The 26,481-nt window shown below is 40.0% G+C and overlaps 3 protein-coding genes across 9 annotated transcripts; 2 read left to right on the forward strand and 1 right to left on the reverse strand.

Moving 5' to 3' along the window:
• Positions 1-1,690: 1,690 nt before the first annotated feature.
• Positions 1,691-6,487, forward strand: pex16 (peroxisomal biogenesis factor 16). 4 transcript variants are annotated; one of them, XM_030766204.1, is made up of 11 exons: positions 1,691-1,860; positions 2,718-2,753; positions 2,853-2,929; positions 3,486-3,619; positions 3,743-3,851; positions 4,028-4,103; positions 4,294-4,440; positions 4,872-4,944; positions 5,086-5,205; positions 5,448-5,512; positions 6,142-6,487. In XM_030766204.1, exons 1-11 carry the CDS (start codon positions 1,734-1,736, stop codon positions 6,198-6,200), a joined length of 1,023 nt encoding a protein of 340 aa, XP_030622064.1. In that variant the 5' UTR covers positions 1,691-1,733; the 3' UTR covers positions 6,201-6,487. The 4 variants fall into 4 exon arrangements, with proteins under 4 accessions (XP_030622064.1, XP_030622062.1, XP_030622063.1 ...); XM_030766202.1 differs by having other exon boundaries at positions 3,743-3,843; positions 4,020-4,103; XM_030766203.1 differs by having other exon boundaries at positions 3,743-3,843; positions 4,023-4,103.
• A 1,655-nt stretch (positions 6,488-8,142) lies between these two features.
• On the forward strand, positions 8,143-13,380 carry si:ch211-71n6.4 (para-nitrobenzyl esterase). Its single transcript, XM_030766578.1, has 9 exons — positions 8,143-8,202; positions 9,062-9,762; positions 10,058-10,165; positions 10,339-10,535; positions 10,852-11,051; positions 11,146-11,204; positions 11,283-11,450; positions 11,773-11,994; positions 12,212-13,380. The coding sequence occupies exons 2-9, from the start codon at positions 9,069-9,071 to the stop codon at positions 12,352-12,354; spliced, it is 1,791 nt and encodes a 596-aa protein (XP_030622438.1). The 5' UTR covers positions 8,143-8,202; positions 9,062-9,068; the 3' UTR covers positions 12,355-13,380.
• A 1,429-nt stretch (positions 13,381-14,809) lies between these two features.
• arfgap2 (ADP-ribosylation factor GTPase activating protein 2) lies at positions 14,810-24,272 on the reverse strand. Of its 4 annotated transcripts, none has more exons than XM_030764753.1 (17): positions 24,192-24,272; positions 23,250-23,368; positions 22,930-23,002; positions 22,455-22,586; positions 21,833-21,913; positions 20,640-20,754; positions 19,427-19,483; positions 18,944-18,988; positions 17,910-17,962; positions 17,469-17,605; positions 17,165-17,296; positions 16,815-16,943; positions 16,495-16,650; positions 16,229-16,355; positions 15,709-15,799; positions 15,473-15,594; positions 14,810-15,190 (listed from the first exon to the last, which is right to left on the reverse strand). In XM_030764753.1, the coding sequence occupies exons 1-17, from the start codon at positions 24,261-24,263 to the stop codon at positions 15,170-15,172; spliced, it is 1,662 nt and encodes a 553-aa protein (XP_030620613.1). In that variant the 5' UTR covers positions 24,264-24,272; the 3' UTR covers positions 14,810-15,169. The 4 variants fall into 4 exon arrangements, with proteins under 4 accessions (XP_030620613.1, XP_030620612.1, XP_030620615.1 ...); XM_030764752.1 differs by having other exon boundaries at positions 20,640-20,757; XM_030764755.1 differs by lacking the exon at positions 18,944-18,988.
• Between the last annotated feature and the right edge of the window lie 2,209 nt (positions 24,273-26,481).

The following is a 26,481-nucleotide window of genomic DNA, read 5'->3' on the forward strand; positions in this document are numbered from 1 at the left end:
GTCGCACTGAATAGATGAGAGTGAGGCGCTCATTCTGCCTGTGTGTCTGTCTGTCTGTCTCTCTCTCTCTCCCCTTCTCTGTCTGTCTCTGTCTCCCCTGCGTGTCCTCTCCCTCCTCACTTGGGTCTTAAAGAAGAATGAGATTAAGCACTTTGATCAGAGGTTGTGCCAGAGGATGCAAATCTTCTTTATGGGTCATGAAAAGGACGGGAATATTTGGCATTGCAAAGATGATCACGATGTCACACCACCCCCCTCCAAAACACACACACGCGGGTGCGCGGCAATAACTTGGAGAGACGCATAGTCTACTATCTGCACGGAAACAAGCAGACGAATCCTACCATGTCTGTTTAGTGGGCTGTATTAGGTGGGTGCAGGAATAAAGTCTTTGTGGCTTCAGTAAAGTGCCCAATTACATTAGTCGTGTAGTATCCTGTATGTATGAGTTTGTTTTAGTGGATTTAGCTTTCACTCTTACCAGGTGCTGCACCTGCCAATAGTAGCCATGCATCATAAGTGTTTTTGTGTCACTGGCCGATTTTTAAATGCATTCCACTGGATTCACTGTCCACTTGCTTTGGACAAACTCAGTGTCAAGATCTCCACTGTCCTTTCATAATGACAGCAATTAATTGAGTTGTGCCCAAGTGCAATAAGTTAAAGCGTGTTACGTAAATTTTATTTAATAAATCGTGTAAACCCATAAACAAACCTAAACCACCCGTTAAAAACCTAACTAGCGAGGGATATTCCGCTTCACCTAACGGCATGCTTTTCCTTGAGATACAAAAGTTTCCTGATGCAATTTATAAATTGGCTTAGTCATTCGCCAAAAATCATTCGAGAATCGAGAAAAATCGCGGTTTAACAATGAAAGTTCAGACTAACCACTATTAAAGCCCTCAGCCGTTCGTAAATTACCAAGATTTATATCTTAGCTTACCTGCCGTGCCTGCTGTCTGATCCGACGACGTACTTCTGGCAGCAACAGTCACCTTACTCGGTCCGTCGCTCAGAAACTATTCTGGCAAAGCTAGAGCGCGCTGACGACACAGATGCAGCATCACATCTAGAATTTTATAGTTTACTGCAGCCCCTAGTGTTTGGCAAATTGTTCGACGTTATTATTATTATTAGTAGTAGTAGTAGTAGTAGTTTGTGTGTGTTTTAATGCAATGAATGCAATGCATAATTCATATTAACCTGAACTACAACATGGTAAGCGTTTTATAAACTTATATTCACGTATTTGTCGATATCAGTCTCATTCGTAGATTGCCACTAAACAGCTTAAAATGTTTTTTAAGGTAGACATGTGCATCTCAGATTCTCTAACTTCGAGCCACCTCGCAGAAAGATCACTGTTTCCAAAAGTGACACCTTCACAAACCACGCGTTAGATCTCTCCTAAACAGTAAAAAAAAAAAACCCTCTGAAACACATGCACTATTGTCCTCTGAATGGATTATCACAAATCTTATTTCTCCACATGAACTTTTTTATTTTACTCAAAGGAAATATGTGATGACGCTTCGTCTTTGGACCGATGTTCGTGCGTCGCACAGCCGTAACTGCCAACAACCGATACCACTTTAAGTGCCTTGCTTATTCCACAGGAAGTTGTGCATTTAGCCCAGGAAGAGAACCATAATGCGGAAGTGCTACTATAGTATGTTGGCGTTTTGTCTTTCATGGACTTGTGGAAGTAGAGTAATTTCGTCTCTGACAGAATGTCAACACTGTACTTGGAGAAACTAACCCGTCTTTATGAGCGGTACCAGGAGTATGTCACAAAGAACCCCGCCGCTACCGCGCAGCTGGAGAGCACAGTCCGGACTTTGTCATACCTTATAGCAGGTTAGAACTTGAAAAGTGAAAGTAAATGTCTTTACTTTCGCATCTTGCAAGGATTGATTTGCCGATTGAGATAAGAAAGTCTTAAACACGTCGAGGAAATACTTCTCCATCGACTGCCTTGTTCCGTAATGCCTCAGACATGCAAATATTAAAAACTAAATGTACCTTTTCACCTGAGCCCTGAGTGGCAACAATTTAGCCTACATTACGTGGATTGGGGGTCGGAGTTTAGAACACATTGTTTGTTATGTAAAGTTGCCGAGCTCCGTGATCACACTAGAATAGCTACAAGAAACTGTCAACGTGGAGAAAAGTAAATACGGGATACAAAGTTTATTGGACGCATATTATTAATAAGGTGACGTATAAAATGTCGTCTATTTAAGAGAAGTGCATTTTCCTGGCATGGTTTAGTTCCACAAAGCAGATGGTACTCTGCGTGATTACCTTCATTCCATGGTGAGACATTTCTATCCCAGTGGTCATGTAACCATCCCATCCCATACCATCTCTGGTCAAGTGATCCCAACCAAGCTAAATACTTAAAGGAGGTTCTTGATAAGCATCCCAGACTGTGTTTTCCACTACCTTATCACATTATATAATTTCCCATAGTACAATGATGTAGCATCCCTCATGGAGTTCCAAACATCAGACCAGTCTATGCTAAAGCACACCAAAGGTGTTCTAGCAGCTTTTAGTGACCCAACACAGCCTCTTAGAACACTTTGTTGGTGTTTTTATTTTGAAAGTTACAGACAGCAATGTAATAAGGCAGCACACTGAAAATGTCACCTGGTCATCATCTACAATTTGTGATTTTTCACTCTTTTTTTTTTTTTTTTTTTTTTTTTAAGGTCGCTTCACGGATTCACATGAACTCTCAGAGTTGGGTAAGACTGCACATTTTTGATAGTGCTTCTTCTGCATTTTTGTATTATTAGATATTTTTAGATGTACATCTGTAATCTTCTCGTTCCTTCCCTTTACAGTATATTCTGCATCTAACTTGTTAGTACTGCTGAATGATGGCATTCTCAGGAAAGGTCTTTCTCGGACCCTGCCTATGGTAAGGACTGTTTTTTTTGTTGTTGTTGTTGTTTTAATGATTACCAGTGTTTTGATTCAGAGCCACTATTAAGCCCATGCTTAGTGTTTATCTCAAACATATTTTATCCATTATCCATCACCTACCAGTTACACCACACAGCTCCCCTAGACCACTCTCCAGTGTTACTGATGAATAGCGAACTGCACTTCCCTTGCCAGCATAGCTTGGCTTGCTTACATAAGGCACATGCAGAAATCAGTGAGACTGTGTGCAGTTGGCATAGCAACCGACATTAAGGCTACCCAGGACTGAGTGTATTGTTGGATCTTAAAAGGCACAGCCTGATCCTAATTCAGTGAGAAATAGCACTGAAAAACAAGTGAAACTGTGAGTGAAATATGTTACACTAAATTAATCTACTCTTCTATAACCTTTCCCCAACATGCACCATGGGACTTTCACTAGTGCAACAACACTAAGTGCTTGAGCTTGTGGAAAAACAGTTCTTTCGCAGAGATACTCAATGACTTTGTATTTTCTGTGCTCTGCCCTTCTTTGGCATTCTCTGCTCTAGTCGCTCTCACACCAGAGGCTGCTCACCTGGCTGTCAGTGCTGGAGTATGTGGAAGTCTTCACTGAGATGGGAGCTGCTAAGCTCTGGGGAGACGTTGGCCGGTGGCTGGTTATCGTTCTCGTCCAAATCACCAAGTAAGGCCACCTGCAGAGACCCTGGTGATAGAAAAGTCTGTGACCTTTTCTTTACACTTTATCTGTTATTGCTGTCAAGATGATCCTCCTTCACAATTTTCTCCTCATTTTCTTTCTCTGCAGAGCTATCCTGCGCGTCCTGTTGCTCTTTTGGTACAAGTCAGGAATTCAAACGTCACCTCCAATTATTCCCCTTGACAGAGAGTCACAGTTATGTAATGGAGGTAAAAACGTACACAGCCATCATTTAGATAAATAATACTACGTTTTATAATAAAAATATTAATACTACATCTTTACATTTGCTCATACATAAATTGCTGTTAAAGTTTAAAGTTTGACAGTCAGTGATTACACTATGAAGACAAGAAACAAATTCAAGGTCACTTTTTTTTTTCAGCAGAGCAGGACAGTATCGATGTTGAGGAAAATCCTTCCTTTGTGGGCCAGCGTTCTGGGAGGGTGATGCGACCTCTGGGAACAAGTAAGGCCTGACCTCCATAATACCACCATTGGTGATATTATGTTCCTTTAGCCAAACCCCTTCATTGTCTACATCTGTGAGACATTTAGCGTTATAGTGCAAACTATCTCGCTTTCACTTTTCTTAATACACCCTCTCTTTTCTCTGTCTTTCTGTATCCCTCATGTGTATCTCTTCCTTTTGTTCCAAGCACCTTCACTGCGTTCTCGTCTCTGGGGTGCTCCACACAGAGAAAAGAAGCGTGCTCAAGAGGAGGAATTACTTTCAAGCCCCACCCCCCTGGGGCTGCATGAGACAATGGCAGAAGCTCTATATATTGGACGGCCTCTAGTGCATTGTATCCTACTTTAGACTCATAGAATTAGCCATGTATCCAACTTAGGACATATCATCAGTCATGTGTTATACTTCATTCCTATTATCTTTTCCCAACAATAGTCTACACTTGCACTCTGTAGGTGGTTTCACAAGCAAAGGACTCAATTATTTATCCATTTTCTATTAATTCAAGCTTTAGGTGGTCAGAGAATGTTCCTAATAACATGACACTCCAGCATTTTATTAACTTATTAAGATAATGAATTGACTTTCTTGGTTTCTCATGCCCCATTCAGTTGCTAACCAACACATTAGGAAAAGCTGAACATTTAGTGTTTTCAACTGGAACAGTGTGTTTCTGCTTTGGACTGTGTCTGTGTGTGTGTCCATCTGTATGTCTGTCTGTCAGTGAGTCAGATTCACTGTTCTCCTTAAAGCTCTTTATCTCAGTGGCCTGCCTGGGGCTGTGTGGCAAGCGCTCATGGAAGCCATGGCTCATCTCTGGTCTCCTTGAGATAACCAGGTATGGAGGAAACACATTGATCTCTGTTTTTGCCCAACTCCTTCTCTTTCTATCTGTCTCCTCGGTATGCAGTGTCGGGTAGATATCCTGAAAAGACACAGTACAGTTTTTAACTTAGCTTTTTTTTTTCTGTACTGACAGCTTTGCTTTGCTGAGTGACATAAAGACACTCAGTCGCAGAGAAAGGGCAGAGATGCGGAGGCGAGCCTTCCTCCTTCTCTATTACCTGCTCCGCTCTCCCTTCTATGACAGATACTCAGAGTAAGTGCCTTAACATATTTATTTAATCTGTGTAGAGCACAACACACAGTGTAGTTCCCAAGAGTACAAATTAGCAATAACTGATCCATTTCTGATACTACCTATAGTAAATGTTGTTTTATTACCATCTCCTCATACTGAAACATGTTTACCATAAATTGATGCTGTTTGATTACATGATGTTGAACTGTTTGCCATTTTGGACTGCTTATTCTAAGGGTGACTTTTTGTCCCTTGTTCAGAACAAAGATTCTTTTCCTGCTACGATTCTTGAGAGATCATGTACCTGGAGTTGGATTAGTTGCACGTAAGTGGACCATCCTAATCCAAACTCTATGCTTGTAAAAAGACACATTTCCTTAACTTCTCTGGCAGAATATACTCCTTTTTAGGCACCATTTATGCTTAGTTATTCATCTCCAGAATAGAAAGACAGAAATATTTTTAAGACACTAGTAGCATCAGAAGGAGTTGCACTACTTTCAAATATAAAATCAGCTCTCAATTACTAAAATTACCAATAAACAAAATTGTACATCACTGCTTGAGGATCAGTAAAGGCCTAATTGCCATTCAGTGGGAAAGCTGAGTATGTGACGAGTTTGAACAGTGCACTGCTGACATTAACCAGTGTCACAGTTTCAAAATGAATTTGTAACTGTCAACGTGCTTTCCAAGTTTTAATATTAAGTGACACTGGAGATTCAGTTTGAGTAGACAGGGATATTCATGACAGTGCTGATTATTCAGGAAAACATGACTCCGCAATTTCTATTCGTTAATGTGGAGGACACAGGGAAAACACTCATACAGGTTAGCATTACATATAACTTTGTCAGTCATCTTGCATACCTGTGTTTGAGTACCACTATTACAAGAGGAAGCAGCAGTGGCACGGTGCTCCTGGATAATTATGCCTACACCCTGTCCTCTCAGGTCCGCTGATGGAATACCTCCCCGTCTGGCAGAAGATCTACTTTTATAACTGGGGCTGATCTCAGGATCAACAAGTTGGAATTCATGATGGACACCTTGTGTACGACACGGGAGGGAATCCGTAGCTCAATGCTACAGACGCTTATGAGGAGTCTGACATCTGTGCCAGATTATACACTTATTCACAGAGACTGAAATGTGTTTGTTACACCTTTTTCTTTTGAGTAGGGGAATCTGTGCTGTCCTTCAGTTTGTAACTGGTGATTGTATATAGTTTTATTTCCTTCTAATACATTGCTGAAAACCCTGTCTTAATGTGATTTTTCCCCATTGTAGCTTGTTTGGTTTTGTTTTTGTTTTTTTTCTTGTTGATCATGCATCGGATATGTTTTTTCTTTTCTTTTTCTTTCTTTCTTTTTGTTTTTTTTTTCTCTTTTTTTTTTTTGGATTGAGTACATAGATGACAGAGGTGTACTGGTTTTAAATTCACTAACATTCTCAATAACAGCACACAGTTGCATTAGATTCATATTATTCATCAAGAGGAATTTATCAATTCAACAATTATAGAATAATTGTGGCTTAAATTAAGTCAGTATGAAAGCTGGTTTTACAGATTGGCCCACGTAGTAAGGCACCAACCTGATTTTGTTATCATTGTTTTTATCCAATTCTCAGGATACAGGGCATGTCTAGCTCTCCCAGCCAGCACTAATGAGACTCCTTTGGACACGGCTGTGATTTGCTCATAAATTAGATGAGAGTTGTTGAAAATTTGGTTTGTGGTTTGAAGAGTGGTTTAAAAGGAGGTTTGGAGAATAGTGTGAATACTGCTCAAAACTGTAATCAGGTGACCTGAAAAAAGGGAAGAGACAGTTGAGAATGATGTATTTCAGTGTGTTTAAGTTTCTAGTTTTGTACATGACTCTATGCATTCAATAAATTAAAAATTATTAGAAAGCTGTTTATATTTCAATGCCATCATGCTTCCTGAGAGTTCATGATATGTTTTGGAATACCCAAGGCACATCAAGAAATTGCCTGTGCCGACTTCACATGGATCTATACTTCACTGTTGGTTTTTACAGTTTACCATAGTGACAAATCTCATAGCTAAAAGTAAATAAAAGTCTAATGCACTTTTGATCATTCAAGCCCCATCAACATGAACTCAATTGCTACCCTCCCCCTATTCCACAGTGGTTTCATGCATATTATCTCTGTACCCAAGTAATATCTCTGTGGCAAATGGGTATGTCAGAGAACAGGCTAAAAAAAAATAAAGGAACTGCTTAGAGGGAGTATGTGAGCTCAGGGCAAGCACCAACAGACACCCCATCACTCACTGAGGTCCCTTAGGACAGCTAAACCCTGTCACCTCAGTGAACACCAGTATTTGTTATTGACAAAACATTACTTGTCATAGTGTGGCAATCCATTCACTCATTTTTCAAAAGCGGACCAAACATATTTCAGCAATCAGCACTGGCAACATCCATGTATAAAGAATTAGTAATCCAAGCCAGTTAACAAATTAATCATGGTCAATCCGTGGTCAGTAGCAATGTGAAACCAGTGAATAGAATATTAACAAATCCCATTCATCAAGGTTACCAACCATTTCCTCAGGTAGCCGTTTTCTGTGATACATTAATCATTACATTGTCAATTAAGACAGACTGTCGTGGACCATTATAATGCAGGCTAAATTATGCTTCAAAGCCTAAAAATGCTCTGTAGTTGCCTTACAGTTTAAAGATTCAGTAGAAAGCAAGTGAATACATTTGCCAAACGTATTTTTCCTGTGCATGTATACTCCTGCACTGTAGATCAAACTGATTTAACCCATTAACGTTAAATAATAACACAAACGTTGTTGGAAAATTACCTTTTAACAAATAGGATATCAACAGCACGTCGTTTTCCAGGCCTTTGTTGTGGGTGGAGCTCACTCAATTTCTCTTCGGGAGGAACTGCAGGCTTCCGAAAGAAAGGGGCGGGGAGGATATCTAAAAAAATGTTGTTGACAAGTTTGTGCGAATACGTGTAAACATTGATATGGTAAGTAGCGGTTAGAACTAAATTGTCATTAATTACTTCAGGCCTACTAATTTTTAACTGTATACATTACAAGATATTTCTAACATTGTCGCGCTTTAGGCGAGTTTTTCTTCGCTCAAACTCTGCTGTTAAAACGCCATGTCTAAGTATACTTTCAATGTTCTATCTCGGTATAATGACTCTTTACCAATTAGTTTACAGCTGCTGTTGAGGACACACGAACGGAGTTTAGACAAATTCACGAGATACAGACATATGGCCGAAGTTTTCTGCATTCAGCAGTGGCCTGTGTCATTCAAAATGTGTTGTAACCTGATTTTGCAAAGTTTAGCGTGACAATAAAACCAAGTACATCGGTTTGGTATACAGGTTCAACTGGATTAACAGTTATTCTGTGTCAATCTAGGCCATGACCCACTTCGTTGTTGTTCAAGGTTTTACGAGGGTTCACTGAAGTATTACATATTATCTCGAAGTGCGTGCAAGAAATTCAGTAGATATTTCCATATATGGAAAGCCAAACGTTGATAGATTAGTGTTTCGATGAAAGATAGGGGAAAAAAACCCTCTTTGTATTCTTAATATGATTTGAACTACGATCGAGTGTTGTTGCCACTCTTATTTTTTCTTTACAATGGTTCTGAGCCAGTGCAATAGGAGCACAGTCAAGCATTTTGTTACATCCAGTAAATTCTTTGTTTTGCTGTGTTATGCTGAATAACATATCACTGTATCACGTTTTACTGGGCTTTTATAAATAGAATAGTTGTGTGGCTAACTGTATTGTAACCCTGAATTTAGACTTCAAGAAGGAAACATTTGTGAAATCTGTCTCACATGCCCTCCCTGTCTCCCACAGCAAAAAGATGGATGAGAATGTGTTTGAGGTGCCAGAGGGAACCGAGTACCGTTACCTGGTGCAGGATGAAGGCGAGGAGGAGATCCAGTATTGCAGACGTCACTATGTTAGTCCATTCCTTGTTTTGTCACGCAAGTGTATGTTTCTTATTGTGTGTGGTGTGCTGTCTCTGCTCACACTTGCTGGCTACCTGGCCTATGTGGCCCAGACCCCTCCCCCAAGTCTCGTAGAGGTGGTCACAGAATGTGGTTGGTTGCGTGGTCGTTCGAAGGATGGAGCCTACTCTTTTAAAGGGATCCCATATGCTGCACCACCTGTTGGCCCACGGCGGTGGCAACCTCCAGTCGACCTACATGAGGCTGGGCTGTGTTGGCATGGCGTTTTGGACGCGACACATTTCCGTAGTGTCTGTGCACAAGTGCAGCCACTAAACAGTCAGGGGCATGTGATGGGACAAGAGGACTGTCTACACTTGAGTGTTTGGACACCATCCCTGCAACCCGCAGAACCTCTACCTGTTATGGTATGGATCCATGGAGGATATCTGCACATGCTGAGTGGACAAGAGAAGGGTTACTCTCCCACAGAGGAGCTAGCTGTCCACACTCAGACAGTCTATGTTAGTATGAATTACAGACTCAACGCCTTTGGCTTCATGGCTCTTGAGCTGCTCAGAGAGGGGTCTCCCACCAATACCTCTGGTTAGTTCCTGTTCTGTCAGCACACATCATGAGTTTTGGCTCGACAAATTTCAATGCAGAATGAGTCGTACAATTAGAGATGTGGCTCATGTAGACAGGACAGACAGAACACCGCGGAGTTATGAGATTTCCGTTTTCACTTACTTTTCACTTTTTACATATTGTACTATATAGTTCTTGTTCTTCTCCGTTAAATTGTAATGAAACATCAAACTTACCTCTCTCATTACTGATGTTATTATTTGTTGTGTCAAAGTTTGGAAACGTGTGAAAATGAAATTGCGTAATCTTCCAGGGAACTACGGCTTCATGGACCAGATTCTAGCTTTACAGTGGGTCCAAAAAAATATCCACATTTTCGGGGGAGATCCAGGAAAGGTCACCATATTTGGGCAGAGTTCAGGTATTTCTGCCTTTATAAAAATCACCCATTAATGTGTAAGAGCAACAAGGCGTAGACCATGAACAAACTCACACTGTTTTTGCAGTCTGAATGTATTTTTTTAGATTATTACTAAAAACTCCTGTGTACCCTGCCCTACACATTCCTGGTTCTTTTTTGTGACTGGTCAACAGGAGGCACATCGGTGTGGGCTCTAATGATGTCACCACTTGCTAAGGGTCTTTTCCATCGTGCAATCGACATGAGCGGCTCATATGTGCTAAATGCCTCACTGAGGTCAGCAGAGAAAGATAACCTTGTGTTCCTGCAGAAGACTGGCTGCACAAACGCGGCCTGTCTGAGGGGACTGACCGTCAGTCAGATCCTACGGGTAAAGCATATTCTGATGTTCTCTCAATGCTGCAGTCTACTTATCCTCCTGCACCAGGGTTAAAAATAGAGGCTGAGTCCAGCTCCTCTGCTGAAATCAATTGTGAACATCAAACAAATGTTTACTGTATATACTCACTCAAAAATGCTCTTGATTTTATTGAAGAAAAACTATGTTCTCATCTTCAGATCCTCTTTATTCAGTTCTATAGATATGACTGTGCAAATGAATGAATCCTGTTATTTCAAAGTAAATTACCTCCACACTACAATTGTGATTGGAAAGATAATGTGCTAGTATAACACTCTTTATCCAGGCAATTCCATGGCAAGAGTACCCATACTGGGCAGCAGATGATCTGGTTGATTTACCAGTTAAAGGGCGCTTTGTGGGTCCAATTGCTGTTGTTGATGGTCATGTACTCTCTGATCCTCCATTCGAAACCTGGGAGAAGAGGGGAACCTATAACGATGTGCCATTCTTGATTGGAACAACCGCACAAGAAACAGACTTCAGGTAAATCACTGTAGCTTTTCCCTTCTTCTCCTGACCAGTGTGAAACAATGCTTTAAGTGTGTTCATACCTCTTTGTAAATTCTCTCCTCTTTAGTCCCCCATATGAGAACATGTCTATGTGGCTATGGGGAGACTATCAGTGGTTTGTTACAGGTAAGGTGATCCTTCTCTAAAAACTCATGTGCATGAAAAAGTGTAAGAAAATGTAGAACAGTGTTTTCATATTTGCAGAAAAACTTAGTCCTTTTGGAGAGAACGTGACCTCACAGGCACTGAGGCTGTATAACAGCTCTGCACCTTGCCCAACCCCTGACCGCTGTCCTGAGAGTCTCTACACAACCATGGTGTCTGACATGAGGGTGACCTGTCCAATGAATGACCTGGCCAAGAGGGCTTCAGGTATGGTCACTTATCAACATACAGTATCACAGCTCTGACCTTCATTTATAGACACTTAATAGGACTCTTCTCTGCCTTTGCATCCTCTCTTGTTGTGTTTCTTATCCAGAATGCAATGGACTTAAATAACGGTAAAGATCACATCCGTGCCTATAGGATTCACCAAGCTAGTTTTTTGGCTTTTAGTGCCATTAATAGAGGCTTTTTAGGTTATTTCCATTGTGAGACTCTCACCCCTCTTAAACATTAGCCAAAACTCAAGACCCTAAAACAACATGTTAAAGTGCAGTTTGTTGTAATGCAAGTTTTCTCTTCTTTCCAGAGGCCCTTAAGAGCCCTGTGTATCGCTATCTGGTGACCTATACTCCATCCAAAGAGGCTAACGTCTCAGGCTTGCTGACTTTCCCCAGTCGTTTTTCCTTTCATCTCCTGGACAGCCTGGCATTTTTTAGGGGGCTTAAGAATGTGTTGGGGACCTTAAGCCCAGAAGACATGGCTTTTCAAGAAGTGCTCACAAAGTACTTCATCCATTTTGCAAGAGAAGGTGACCTGGAAATCTTTTTGTTTGTTTGTTTGTTTGTTTTTTGTTTTTGTTTTTTGTTTCAATCTGTTTAGAGGGAGCAAATACAACATAGTGCATTGTTAAAACACTGCTAGCAGTTATCCCAAAAATGGTCAAAGATTTTGCAAACAGCTGAGAAAACTCTGCATGCATACATGTTCCGTTTTAGGTTTCATCGTCACTTGCTCTTCATTTACAGGGAGGATGCCAGATGAGTGGCCAGAGTTTCCTTCAAACACAGCTCTGCTAGCCAAGGATCTGTCTGTGGTTCAGAATCCCTCAGCCCAGCGGTGTAGTCTATGGGAGAACAATGGGTTCTACTCATACGCCTGGATCAACTGACCATTTACCATACTAGTCAGCAGTGAGATATGAAGAAGAAATGTTCAGCTTTGAATCAATTTTATTGCCATATTGTCGAAGCTCATGATATTGTGAAATGTTAGACATATCTGTATTGTTGTTTTTTAATGGAATTTGAAGGGAACAATTATGATGAACATATATTTATAAGGTGTTGCACTAAGGGAAAATCTACATTTAGTCACTGTGGCGTAACAGAATTTGAACCAAATGTATGTATGTATGTCTGAAGTATGAAACAAAGAGAACTTTACTTTTTGATGTTGCAGTGGTGTAAGCTGAATGTCCTCAGGGACTTTTTTTGAGGGTTTTGAATCACTTTCATTCCGTTTGTGTTACAGTACCTTTTTTTTCACCACATTCACAAACCTTTCATTTCACTGAAGCAGAGGGCATTTTAAATAATTAAGGGCTTTGCAAAAGACAATACCTACAAAAGTGGTGATGTACAATGTTTTTCTGTTTTTCATTCCTATCATCTCCTCCTAACTGAACATAAAAAGCTGAAGGGACACTTACACTTATATTGATGCATTGATTCTAATTAAATGTTATAATGCAATTCGGTCAAGTCTTCATTTGCTGACCAAGCCTTGCTTTCATGTAGCTTCTTGTGATCAAAGGCTCTTTGTCTACAGCCGTGCAGAACCTATAATTTTTAATCACACAACATAGCTCTCTTGCTTAACCTAGTTCATTCTTTTTGTCAACTCCTCTGTTTCCAAGGTTAAATGAAGAGGGGGTGGGTTTTTCTTGTCCTAACATATATGAGAATAGGGATGAAAGACCTTCATTCAAAAAGCCACATGAAAGAGCTGATGTGTGTTAGCACTTAGTTTAATTTAAAGGTCTCCCAATCCTGCTTATGAGTGAGCAAGGGTCAGCTACTTATTCTTCCTATTAATATCCTGTTTTAACAGTTTGCCTTGTGATAATGTCTTGGATTGTGTTTTTAATATGTTGTTACTGCTATTCACTTATAGCACTTTGGTTTACTTTGCACTCATTCTCTCCATGATTATATGCAAATAAATTTGGAGTAACAAACAACTGGTAAGAGGATTTAAATCTTTATTGACACAAATCTGTTAAATTTCTTCTTGACATCTATTATAAATAACTGTTTTTATCAAGGAGTTTGGAGTATCATACTTTATTTTAAAATTAAGCACTGGGGCAAATATGGACAGGCAAGTCATGGAATTGTGGATACTGTTAGAAACATAAATACAAGAAACAAAAATAAAAACTTGTAATGCATGTACAAGAAATAGAACTGCACATGCATAACCCCACCAGATATTAGTAAACAGTATCATTTTTCAAAGCAGTTCAACATGACAGCGTTGTGTATTTTCGATTAAAGGTGCACTTCTCTAAAACGTGCTTTATGGACTGCATTCTCTTAACAACCAATGGTTTAGAGATGAACACAACTCAAAGTAACATCAATCAATTTAAACCTGGCATTGATCAAGATGATACCATTGCTCAAACTTGGAGACAAAACACCTACTGGCTTCTTTTAGCATGTCACCATCCTGTGCATATGTCCGAGTGTGTGTGCGCGCGCGCGCATGGGTGCTGTTGATCTAACAAAAAGAACACCACTTCAGGATGCTTCATAATAATCAGATAAAACCACTGGGACAAGAGAAATGAGGAAGATCTCGGGCAAGGTAACCGTGTTACAGTCAGTTTCAACTAAAAGAAAAGCTCACCATTTACACTTCCCTTTAACTGCCTGTGATGAAATTGGGGCTAGGAGGTTGAGTGCAACAACCTGCAGTCTTATATCATACAACTGATATTACAAACTAGTCTTTGGCTGAAAATATGAACATAGTGATCACGTTTTCAGCAAGCAGTGGTTCAGTATTTGACCAATAAGTGATGAAAAATAAATCATTAAAAATGTCCTCACTAACTGTCATATTCTCTCTGTTCTTAACAGTCCTAGCTAAAAACACCCACATAAACAAGTTTGACCATGCCTGCCAACACAGCAACCTCAAAAGAAGCTGATTCCAAAACTATAATGCCACACACAATACATATTGCACAAAAAAGAAAGACTTCTCTCATACCATCCGTTATCAGAAATGAAATGCTAAATGAAACTTTGTGAGGTTACGTCACCCTGCTTCAGGACAGACTCTCAGTCTGTTTACTCTTCAAATTAAGTCACTGTCACTGAGTCACATGCACTATGTTAGTGACATGGTAGGAAAAAAATAACGCTGAAAATATAAATTTAGAGGTGATATTGGCTCCTCTGCCTGATGGAGTCAATGCATTACTGTCATACTGCACTGTCCATTTAGAACATGATACCGTTTACATACAAAAGCAAACCATGAGAACATGGCAAAACTAAGAATAAATTTGGTTATACATTTCATAGAGAATATGTTTTTTTTTGTTGTTGGTTTTTTTTTTTTTCTTAATTGATTACTATTTGAAACTGGAGACCACAAATGGTATAGAAAAGAGGGCTATTCGTTTGCATGGAAAGCACCATGTTTCTGAAAACAACTTTCTACACCTTCAGTGCTTTTTGATGTCTGGAAACAGAACACAAACGTGTCCAAAAGAAACTGAAATACTGTCGGTCAGAGTGTCTGTGAAAAGCTAGAGGGCTGGGAGAGACAGGGATGAAAGATTCATGGCTCCCATGTCTTTGATGCCTTCAATGTCTCTGTCGGTTTTGATCAGCATAAAGACCAGATTCAATCAGCGGTGAGGTACTTTCCATTTCATGTCGTTTACTTTTCCGTTTGTCTTATGTTGCTCTTCAGTACGAGCCATAGCGATCCTGTTAGAATATAAAAGGAAGATATTGAAAACACATTTATAGCAAACATTAAACAAATGACATCATATAACACTCTCTTTGACGTGCTGTCACTTCAATATTTCAGCATCAAATAGGGGCACTGCCAACTATCAATACTCACTCCAACAACAGCAGACAAAACACATAGAAAATGTTAAGCAGTAAATACTGGTCAGAAAGGATTTGCTGCCCTTAATGGTAGGCTAACGGCTACATCAGTTAGATAAGTGTTCAAATAGCGTGATCCAAAGCCTCTCTAACCTGAATGGTATTCATGACTCCATTGGCCAACACGGCCATCTTTCCGGCTACAGTTTTCACGCCCTGTTTGAACTGGGCGATATCTGGGCCAGAGGGAAGCACGCTGTCAAAGCCTGATGCCCCTGAAACAGAACAACAAATACAAACACAATTTGATCAAATCTCATTTCTCCACAGGACCCACGAGGATAAAAACTGCTCAAACACATATACGCACACACTCTCACACACCCTACCTGAAGAGCGGTTACTGCCATCTCCAAACAGGTCAGCAGAACTAATGGCAGTGCTGCCTGACAGTCCCTCTAGGCGAGTCTTTGCCTCATACTATAACACAAACACGGCAGAGAAATGTAAAATTCAGTCTTTGTCAACAGTCAAGTTCTTTGTCAAGTAACTCCTTTCAGACTGCTGTCATATTGCTAGGGGAGGATTTTATTTACTTTTAGCAGCAAGATCAATTTAAACTTCCAAAATTAACAAGTCTCTTTAAGTAAGGTCATGTATGAATGTAAACATTTGCAGGAAATTAGAGGGTAATATTTCAACAATTCAGGCTGAGTCGTCTGTATAGTTTCCTTATGTGAGAACAAAGGCCTTATGAAGTTAAAAACAGCTTTTGCACTTGTTGAGGACTCCTTTCAGTACATTTGCAGCAGATCTGTTCAGTTTATTAGCCACTGTTAGCACAGACACAATTTGTTTGCTAAAGACTTTGCCCTGTTAATAGCATATTGTGAGTGTTCCTTTCAGTACCTCTGCATTTGTCTCACGGCCAAAGAACATATCTGAGGAGATGGCCTTAGCATTAGCAAACTTCTCTCGTGCCTCATTAGACTCCATCACTGGCACAGTCGTGTCTGGTTTCCGTCTGCTTGGCAACCTAAGATACATAATTATATCTCTACATGAGCAGTGAGTCATTTCTATCTGACCACGGAGTTCATTTGTATTCTGTAGCCATTTTATCAGTAAATGGGTTTAAGGACCATCGTGCAATTACACATATAAAAATATCAGACCTTTCTCCAATTGGTTGAATGCTGGAAATTGTGACTTCACTCTCTTTAGATTCCTCTTTGTCCAGAGCCCAGGAGGTAGAGAAAGAGGAGGAACCTCCATCTGCATCCCATCGTGAGCCAAAACCATCTCCAGCAGTAAAAGGGTTGTCCTTGTACCTAAAATAAAAAATGAAATTGTCCGGAATTTGCCATAAAATGATCTAACATAGGACATTACACTGTTTATATCATTTTGCTGGAAGGGATCATGGTTTCTCTGCAGTATTACTAGCTCTCTGATTATGGACTCACAGACAAATGCTGATAACTGTCAAACTTACTTAGGTGGCCCAGAGGTAAATCCTGGCTCATCAAACATGTCCAATTTAGAGCGGGAAGATGACTTAGCTCCTACTGGGGTCTCCTGCTCAATCACCTGCATCTCTGACATCACTGAGTGAGACACAGCACTAGAAAAACAAGTAGAGTTCAGTCAGTATTGTCCTTTTAGAGATATTGTGTACATTAAGTTCCTTTTAAACCACTATTTGAAAACACACATCATTCATTCTGAGGTTATGGGGTAAGTCTTTTTTTTTTTTTTTAAATGCCGTGGACAAATACATTAATAAATAATTGAGCAAAACCTGCAGTTAGTGTTGAAAATCTTTTAGATCAAGGGTTCCTGTACCTCCTGTTTCCAAATCCCATGCCCAGTCTCTCAGCCTGCTCCCTCTTCTTGCCCTCCAGATTCTGCAGTTTTTTTTCCTCCACTTTCCTATCAATCTCCAGCTCTTTGTAGGCCAGGCGCATGGAAGCAACACTGCCAGGAGAGGACAAATCCAGATTCAATCACATAGAAGCAGTTCTGTTACAGTAATAAATGTAAACTTCTGTAGATGCACTCAACACTTATAAGACTGGATTCTTAAATGCATTTGCCATCAGCTGTGAAAGCCTGCTGACAGAGTGAATGTATATACGTGTTGACTCACATGGACTCCTCTGCTTGTTTCTTGGCCTCAGCAGCTTGCTCTTCTCGGAGTTTCTCAGCCACCTGAGCTTGCTTTTCCACTTCAGTGAAGTTCTTGCTGCTTACCTTCTGAGCTCCTAGGCCTTTTTTAGTGCCCAGCTGAGAAACACAGAAACATTAAGTTGCATGTAGGACTGTACAAATGAACAGTGACCAAGACAACTTAAAAAAAAAAAAAACAAAATCATGAGGACTGCACAGTGAGCATTATTCTTGCACAGCAGCTCTTTTTCCAGGTTTACATTCAGTCACAGAGACAATTACTGTATGCACTTTTTTTTTAACCTGCGTCATCTACTGTTAGCCTGACACCTAGTGGTAACAAGGCAAAGTAGTGGAATTTAAAACACCCTTCCTTTCGGTTTCACCAGAAGAGTCATTATGGTATTCACTTCTGACCTACCCCTTTTTTTGCGGCAACTGGTTTCTTCTTTCCGATAATGGAAGGTCTCACCTCTGAAAACAGATTAAAATACATGAGCTGACCAGGACAGTAGCATTTGACACTAGTCACAACACGCTTGGCAGGCAGTCGTGACCAAAACAACTGATCAAAAATCAAACAAACCACTCCCTCCCACCATATTTTTCCCAAGCAGTGTTGAAAACAATGCACCTGCTGTGGGCGGTGATAATTAGAGCATGACCAGAGGAACTGTCACACAGCCATGTGGCATTTCAGGCCTGCAAAGCCAGGAGGCAGAGTGGCAGCCATACACACCACACACCAGTACAAGAGAAGCCAAAGAGCCCCAGAGATCTGACCTACCATCACCTGTGTGTATGTAAGGGACTTAATGACACAAGAAAGAATTATTTTAATTGTTTTTTTTTTTGCAATGCTGTGTTAAATTAATTCTCAGTAAGGCTCTCTATGGGAAAAAAAGTAAAAAAAAAAAAAAAAAAAAAAAAAGAGGCCTTTTGATCAGACTTTTAATCACTAGTAGTAACAAAGGCTTTAAATAGGAATACGTGCTATCAGTTTCCTCTGTGTTATATATGTATGGAGAGACTGTCTTGAAAGAATGGGGCGTAAAGGGAGTTAGAGAAGAGTTAACACAAGACATGAAACTGAACAAATTTCACTGGCACACCTGCACTCAGGGAGCAAACAGCCTTTAAGCTTAAACACAAAAAGGAAAAAGCTGCAATTCTGTGATTATTTAAAAATAAATGAATCAATAAAGGTCTTTGGAAATAAACTTTGCAAATGTTATTATTAAATGGGGTTAGCCAGAAAGCTAAGCTGAATGTCCAGCAATTAATGAAATCAAGCTTTCGCAGTACTGGTCAGGTCATGTTGTACAGCTAAGAGGGGGGATAGTTGGCTCAAAGCAACCATGTCACACTCTAGTCAAGCGTCAATCAAGCAAAAAACCATGCTCCTGACATCTGGTAAGTCAGTTAGCCAGTAGCAATGTCAGACAATCAGATCACCTTTAGGAGGTAGTGGCTGACCAGACGCCAAACACATTGACTCATCTACATAACAGAGCAAACACAGTATACACAGGGGTAAAGAGGCTGGTTACTGTGGCCTAAATCAAACTACAATGACAATAAATTACAATTATTTACAACAAAGTACTGGGACGGGGCTGTTGAAGCATTTCAGCATGGGAGGTTTATTTATTGTGCTAAAGCTCAACTGAAAATTTGTCACGATGGTTGCGATGGGAGTGACTAATTCGTGTCTTGTCTGGTGTTTTTGTTTTGTATAATTTCGATGTATGAGAAGGAATCTGATATGTTTAATATTAATTAAAAATGAGAGAAAGTAGTTAGAGGGCCCTATCCCCTGAATCCTCTGCAACTGAAGGACTCAACAGTTCAACTCACTTTTCTCTCAGTATGTAGAGTAGATGTGCCTTGCTCCTTATATACGCACATACAACTACAAACGTCACAGTAAATACTCACCAATTGCGGCTTTGGGGGACGTGCTTAACCCCTCAATACTTGGGCCCTCTTCCGGCTCTAAAAAGGGGAAAAGACACTCATTATTTTCACTTCAATCAATAAACAAAAGAAAAAACCCAACCTTTTCCCACGTTTCTATTGTCTTCCCACTTCCTTCTTCACAGTTGCCACTCGGAACATGAGAGGCATCGGAACTGTGTTTTTGATTCCTCAACGTAATTGGGAAAAAAACGGACTTTGCACAAGAAACAGGAAACATATTTAAGGTTCCCTAATGACAGAACTCTCTGTTGTGAGATAGTAACATTACTCCTGAAAACCAGTAGGGAATCTTAAACGACGTAGCTCTAGTTTTCCTCTCATCCTTTGCAATCATATATCTGACCGTCTAATCACCGGCCCTCTTCATTTACCTTTAAAACACTACTGCCTACAGAGTACCAGCTACACACTACAAATGGGTTACAGCAAAGATTCAGGCCCTTAAGGTCACATGATTACGATTATGTAAGACATATTAACAACCAGCTCCACACACATTTATGTATTTACACTACACTTCATCATACACCTACATATTTTATACAGTGTGCAAACGTTTTAACAGGTTACCAGAATGCTACGGTCATAAGCAAACAATGATCGTTTACTGTCAAATGGTAACTATGGCTAATAAGCAAGCTTAATCTGAGTTTTATATCTACAGTACAAGTAAGCCATGTTAACTGCCTCAGGGAGACAACTCAAAAGCAAAGGTCAACCTAGCACGCACTTCGAACGGTGCGTTCTGCGCATCAGTATATGGAATGCGATAAAAACATTTATAACTTAAAATTTCTAGCACGCTGGTGTTCTCCACCGTTCAAAAGAAGGTCTAGAAACCATGAATTGATTTGTTTTCAACTTTATAGTTGGCAAAAGTAGGCTAAAGTATTACAGTAACAATAAACACAGTGTAATGGGCAGTCTTTATGCATCAACCTCTCATCCTACACTTTCTACATGTTGCCTACACTTTCAGTTAAACACCAATTTGCTTTTAAATAATGCATATTTTGGAGCCTGTCTGAGACTGTACAGTGGATTTAGAAAACAAAGATGAAAAGTACAGGAGGATGACAAAACAGTGAGGTGCTGGACAATGTACGAGTCAGACGCACAGACCAAACTAAGGAGAGGTGTGTGTCCCGCAAAGAAAACAGCAGGAACTTACGAGTGCTGACACTCTCAGGCACTTTGGGGGTCTCCTGTTTCACTTCTGGATTGACAGACACAGCTCCATTCTGCTCCAACAGGGATGGTGATGCCATATCCCAACTGTGAGCAGGCTGCTAAGGACAAACAAACAGATGGCCAACTTTACATATTTACACACCAATGGAAAAACAAAGACACTGACGTCCCAGGTGATGTTAAAATAAACATTCAATCCTTTAATAATCACATCTGGTGTCAGTGGCCCTGTTTACACCTTGCATTAAGATCCAATTTTGGTGATCTGATCGCAAATGGACAGCTCTAAGTACGTCCGCTTACACCTGGCTTTAGAATCCGTGTCTCGAGTGACCACTTGAGATCGGATAAATAAACATGCAAGTCATTTCCAACATTACCCTTTTCACTGAATTTCAGTTTTGCTTTTTTTTTTGACTGGAGGTAGTGCTTATGACATGTGAGATGTCAGACAAATTTGGTGATCACTGATCCCTGTTTTGGGACATTAAGGCACATTAAGCTGTTTCCTTATAATGGGTGTCCATGAAGAGAACAATGCTTAACGTCAGATAACGACCATACTCCTCGGGCTTCGATTTTCATTTTTTTTGACAGGAGGCGTTTCTGACAAGAGATGTCCGAGAGAAATTTGGTGATCACTGATCGCAGTTTTGAAACATTAGACCACATTAAGCTTTTTCACCTTAAACGTTGTTGTTTTTAATTGGCAAGAGGCATCAATGCACTTCCCCTGCCTAGTCTGCTGGAAATTAAAAGAAGAAGAAGAAGAAAAAGAAGAAACCAAAACAATACCCATTTTGCCTGTTGCTGTCGTTGCCTGTTGTCGAGCTTTAATATGACGCTGTTGGCGAGCATATGTGTAGGCTGCATACGCGAATGAGTTCGTATTTCCGCGTAAGCAGGCAACGTCAGTTAAGTAGGCGGCCCTTCAATGTGGTTGAGATTGCACTCGCGTTTACACTGCTATAAGAATGTGGTCATATGCGGTCCAGACCACCTCCGAATGTGGTCTGAGTGATCGGATCTCGATGCGACCTCAATGCGCACTGGATGCGTTTACACCAGTACTTTTGAGCTGTCAACTTGTGATCGGATCTTAATGCAAGGTGTACACAAGGCCAGTGTATACTTTAGTTACAACATCTGACCCTTCAGTGAGTGTGTACATACCTGAGTATGTTCATCAAAAAAGTCAGTCTCTTTTTTCTCTGCTGTTGGAGTTTGAGGGTTGCCTGACGTATCAATCCACAGCTGGGAGATAAAGAGTGCAAAATCAAATTAAGCTGACACCACAAAACATCACAAACTTTTCAAAGACATGAGGTCTACACTGATTTGTTTGCGTGCCGGGTATTTGCCAAAAGGATTGAACATTGTGTAGAATTATATAACGTTTTATCTCTCATGCTGAACAAACCTGGCACTGGTGATATAAACTGGAATTTGCCCCAGTGACTCACCAGACCAAAGTTTAGCTAATAACAAAAACTTGGAGTAAAATAGCTTTATGTGTAACACTGTTGTACATGTATATGTACATGTAACAAACAGTCTGAAAACAGTAGTGAGTTTATGGTAATTTTTGTTGCTGCTGTTCTTCTTCTTGCAGCTCTTTTAAAACCTAGACAAAGAGCTCAACACATCATAACACTGTATTAAAATAGCTATTAATATGACTGACTGATATTTGGTTAGTCGTAGTTTTCTGACCAAATTCTGACCATGTGCAGGCCATGCACTCAGTTTGGCCAGCGGGGCCCTGGCATGCCTATGGTTTCCCAATGAAACTCACATCAGAGCCATATTTGGAGAGGGCTGCATTAGCCATCTGCCGAATCTTCTCGCGGTACATCTGGGCAGCTCGGCTGTTGTACTTTGCATTGGTGTCACTGGTAGTACAACCATGCTGACGGAAAAAGGCGGTCTTCATCGGGAGGGGGGGGGGGGAAACAGACATATGAGGGAGTCAAGTGTCACCAGTTAAGAGAGTATGCAGCTCTATTATATTAGGTTTCATCTTTGATTATGAAAGGTGAAATAGTTTAGAGAGTGTGAATAGTGTCTGTTCCCATCTGTTTGAAAATTCACAAAAAACATTCAATGTACCTAGTTAGTTTTGGACGGACCATCATTGTCCTCTAAACTACCATATTAAAAGTAGGAAACTAAAAAATTACACATGGTTTATGCCTAAATGTGCCTAACAGTTCAACAATCCCTCTTTCTTCTCTCACAGAGATAACCTTTTTTTTAGCTTTAGAGCTTACCGCATTAGCATTTCCCCCAACTTGCATACAACGCAACTGAAACCAGCTCCAGTTCGAATCCAACTCAGTAGATCTAAAAAGCAAAACAACAAGTCTTATATTCAGAGCTAGAAGATAATTAGGTCTTTGGGCAGTATCCAAGTTTTTATTAAATCATTGTTTTACCAAATATAGTGAGTAAAACAGTTTTACTCATTATTGATATTACTACTGATATTCTGTCAAAAAGGTTAATCATTTCACTCTTTAGTTTCAAAAACAACTGCAAAAACCTAGAAAACTGAGAGGGAAATGCTGAGAATCAGCGCTGAGAAAAAGACCTGATGAAGCTGAGATGGACTCCTAAAGAGCGATGAATCCCAGAGCAGTCAATGCAGAGGAATACTCCATATGGTATACTGGCCCAGCTTGGATTCTTAGCAGCACAGTCAAAACAGGCCTGGGGAGAAAACACACAATCCCATTTTCAGTTTAGCACTGCACTGACAGTCAGGGGTGCTTTCCTTGGGCAAACAGGGAGCTACCTGTGTCTTCTTACACAAATTGACCCGATGGATTCTATCTACTTCAGTTATATTTCTAACATCTTGTGGTTTCCATCATTTACCTTAGGCGAGCTAAGCTGTGGATCACAGAACTGTTATAGTTAAGTCATTCACCTAATGTAAAAATACGCTAGATGATGGGAATGGCTTATGCCAAATCCAAACGTTTTGGATTTAAATTACTTAAATTCAGTGACAATCAGTAAAATATGCAAAACCAAACAAATTTAGGAAGATATCGTTGATGATTATTTTCGACTATGTTGCGAGAACATAAAACAGGTTCAGCTAAAGCTGTATGCTAGTTAGCTAACACAATTAGTTTAGCTGCCCAGTTTGTTTTCGAAAAACAGCTGAAACACTGCGCCGGCTCAACTCGGCGAGAGGGCTAACCTAAATTAATGTGTAGATACAATACGTATTAATGACGGCTGCTGCTTATTGACACGATTTCGCGTGTAACGTTTCCTTGAATTAACTGGAAAGAACGCGTTGGCTAGCTATACGTGGCTTAATGCGCTGGATAGGCCCAGGCAGATAGGAAAGGAGCTGGCTAACTGCTGCTAGTTAGCATATTTGTGTCGTGTAGAGTAGACTAGCTAACAGCTCGGCTATCACCGGCTTAAATAGTCCAAAAGGCAACGGTAAATACTCCCCCGCGGCTGACAAGTTCATATGTATGCTATATAATATGCGATTTTGATAACACTCTCTTACCTTATTTGTCGGGATTGCTCTCAGTCTTTTAAACACTGCCAGAATTTCTGTTTTATTCGGATCTGCCGTCATCTTGCCACCTTTTCGGTCAGATAGGAAGTACGGAAAACACTTTGACTCATATGGTACACGTAGCAGAAAAAAAGGATGGGGGAAAAAAAACTGCTGAGGCGGTCTTATGGGAAACTAACACCACTAAAATAAGAGGATCCTAAGATATCCCAGTAAGAGTAATATTTAACTTTTTTTTTTTTTTCAAGTTTAACAGGTGCTGAAGAACAATTATACCACGGATAAGAAACCTGTGAAAATTTAATGAACAAACTGTGGTCATTTAGCCAAGATATTTTCCCTAAACAAATCTAAACCATACACATGGAATAAGGAGAGTCAGAGGCGAGTACAGACTTTTCCATGGGCAGGAAATAGACTAAGGTATCCAGTACCATGCAAAAAATAAACTGCCATAATAATACAACCACCACTACGTCAGTGCATTTCAGTTCAGTTTCACGAATGTTGCTTGTTAGTTTATATAAAACATTAGAACTGATGGGCACAAATAGAACAACTGAGGCAGAGGTGGTCAGGGCAGGGCTTGTGATACTGTTTATAGGGCATGTAGGGCAAAGATGACCAGGGGAGGGTTTACATGCATTGGTCACTCAGTGCAAGTCAGTTTACTGGGGCCTGAAATGGCACAAATCTGATATGATGAAAAGGCATTGATCAATGTAGTACTCTAATACTTGTACTCTGAAAAGGGCACTTGCATACTTTCAACACCCCCCCCCCCCCAACACCCATGCACAAACACACACAGACGCACACACAAATAAAGACGCTCTATAAAAAGTTATATTTGTACCTGATTTGAAAAATGCATTATTTTGCATAGGATTATGCCACCTCATTATATATTGTATTGAGAGGGCCATTACAGTGTTTAATACAGACCATTTTTGATGTTTTTAGATAAACTGTGCATCAAGATAAAAGAGCTTCCTTTTGAGGAATTACTTTGAAATTGTCCCTTTAAATACATCTTGCAAAGTTTTAAATTATTTTTTGAATTTTCTTGTCATTTCTGTGTTGTGTAGCGTACAAAATGAAACAATTCGTACGTCTTTAACCACTGTATTTACAATACAACACTTTGGACTGAAGTATGAAAGGCATATTAATGACATAGATGTCACCAATTATTTGATAATGGTTGGAAAATTCTTTATTCACAAAGAGAACCGGACTGACATTTGACATCAGAAGATTTTCACGTTCACAATGATATCAGTATGGCACTACCTGTATATATTTTTTTAAATTTATTTATTTATTTATTTGCATTTTCTGTTTTTTTTTTTGTTTTTTTTTTCAGATTTCTGTCTTAAAAATTACAAAAGCTCCAAATCATCAAATCATATGGACATCTGTCTGTGCAGCTTCTTGACCAAATTATCGCTTTGCCAAAACATATATAAGCATAATAATAAAAGGGAATGCGATATGCTGTGAATTACCCCTCCTTGAAAATGCGGTCACGCATGAAAATGCTTTCAGAAGTAGAAGCCTGTTGAACCTGTTGATGATCAAAAGAAAAAAAAAAAAAAACACCGCCCTTCTTTATGAAGAAGCTACATAGAAACATTCTCCGAATGAAAAGTGTTCAAACACCATGGCTCCTGTCGCGGTGCTGCTGTTCAGCTTCGTTGTCTCTCAAGTCCACGCTGCGAATTTCTATGGCGCATCCCTGACGTTCTTTCCCGGGCAGCGGCATCAGGATGGCACAGTTGAGGTATGCTTGCACGTATCAGATGTGCTTATTTACTCAATTTAACGGTCTCCCTCTGTATGTTTTAAAAATCTGTATTCTACTATAAATACGCGCATGGATATACGTAGTTGCTGCAGATGTCTATGGACTACTGTTAATAGGCTATACCGTTTATATTGTAGGTCGTAGTGCTGCGATTGTGAACATTACCAAGAAGTTTCGAAATTAAACTGTCTTCCCTGTGTATAATAAGATTATAAAGCATGACAATCAAACTCTAGTTTAGGTTAATAATCTCTTTCAAGTGCTTTTTCATTTTAATAAATTATAAGACCATACTTACTATGCAGATTATATCCATACTTTCTTGTGGACTTTCAGCCCTTATGAGCAGTGTATAGCAAGGACGTTGACAATGATGTAGCACGCTCTTTTGTGTGAATTTGCAGATGAACTTTCGCTATAGAGAGTCCAGCAGAGGGAGCTGTGAACATCGCCTGAACTGGGCCTGTGACA

The sequence above is a fragment of the Chanos chanos genome, chromosome 2 (genome assembly GCF_902362185.1).
Source record: "Chanos chanos chromosome 2, fChaCha1.1, whole genome shotgun sequence".
Lineage (NCBI taxonomy): Eukaryota > Metazoa > Chordata > Actinopteri > Gonorynchiformes > Chanidae > Chanos > Chanos chanos.

What these genes read in the sequence shown, in the direction of transcription:
- pex16 (XM_030766204.1), top strand. Translation starts at nt 1,734, where the DNA reads ATGTCAACACTGTACTTGGAGAAACTAACCCGTCTTTATGAGCGGTAC. An exon ending in TTTCTCGGACCCTGCCTATG is followed by an intron (nt 2,930 to 3,485) that starts GTAAGGACTGTT and finishes TCTCTGCTCTAG; the next exon opens with TCGCTCTCACACCAGAGGCT. An exon ending in GTTCTCGTCCAAATCACCAA is followed by an intron (nt 3,620 to 3,742) that starts GTAAGGCCACCT and finishes CTTTCTCTGCAG; the next exon opens with AGCTATCCTGCGCGTCCTGT.
- si:ch211-71n6.4 (XM_030766578.1), top strand. Translation starts at nt 9,069, where the DNA reads ATGGATGAGAATGTGTTTGAGGTGCCAGAGGGAACCGAGTACCGTTAC. An exon ending in CCGTCAGTCAGATCCTACGG is followed by an intron (nt 10,536 to 10,851) that starts GTAAAGCATATT and finishes CTCTTTATCCAG; the next exon opens with GCAATTCCATGGCAAGAGTA. An exon ending in GCACAAGAAACAGACTTCAG is followed by an intron (nt 11,052 to 11,145) that starts GTAAATCACTGT and finishes TCTCCTCTTTAG; the next exon opens with TCCCCCATATGAGAACATGT.
- arfgap2 (XM_030764752.1), bottom strand. Translation starts at nt 24,263, where the DNA reads ATGACGGCAGATCCGAATAAAACAGAAATTCTGGCAGTGTTTAAAAGA. An exon ending in ATGGGATTTGGAAACAGGAG is followed by an intron (nt 16,944 to 17,164) that starts GTACAGGAACCC and finishes TTGTTTTTCTAG; the next exon opens with TGCTGTGTCTCACTCAGTGA. An exon ending in ATTCAACCAATTGGAGAAAG is followed by an intron (nt 16,356 to 16,494) that starts GTCTGATATTTT and finishes TATGTATCTTAG; the next exon opens with GTTGCCAAGCAGACGGAAAC.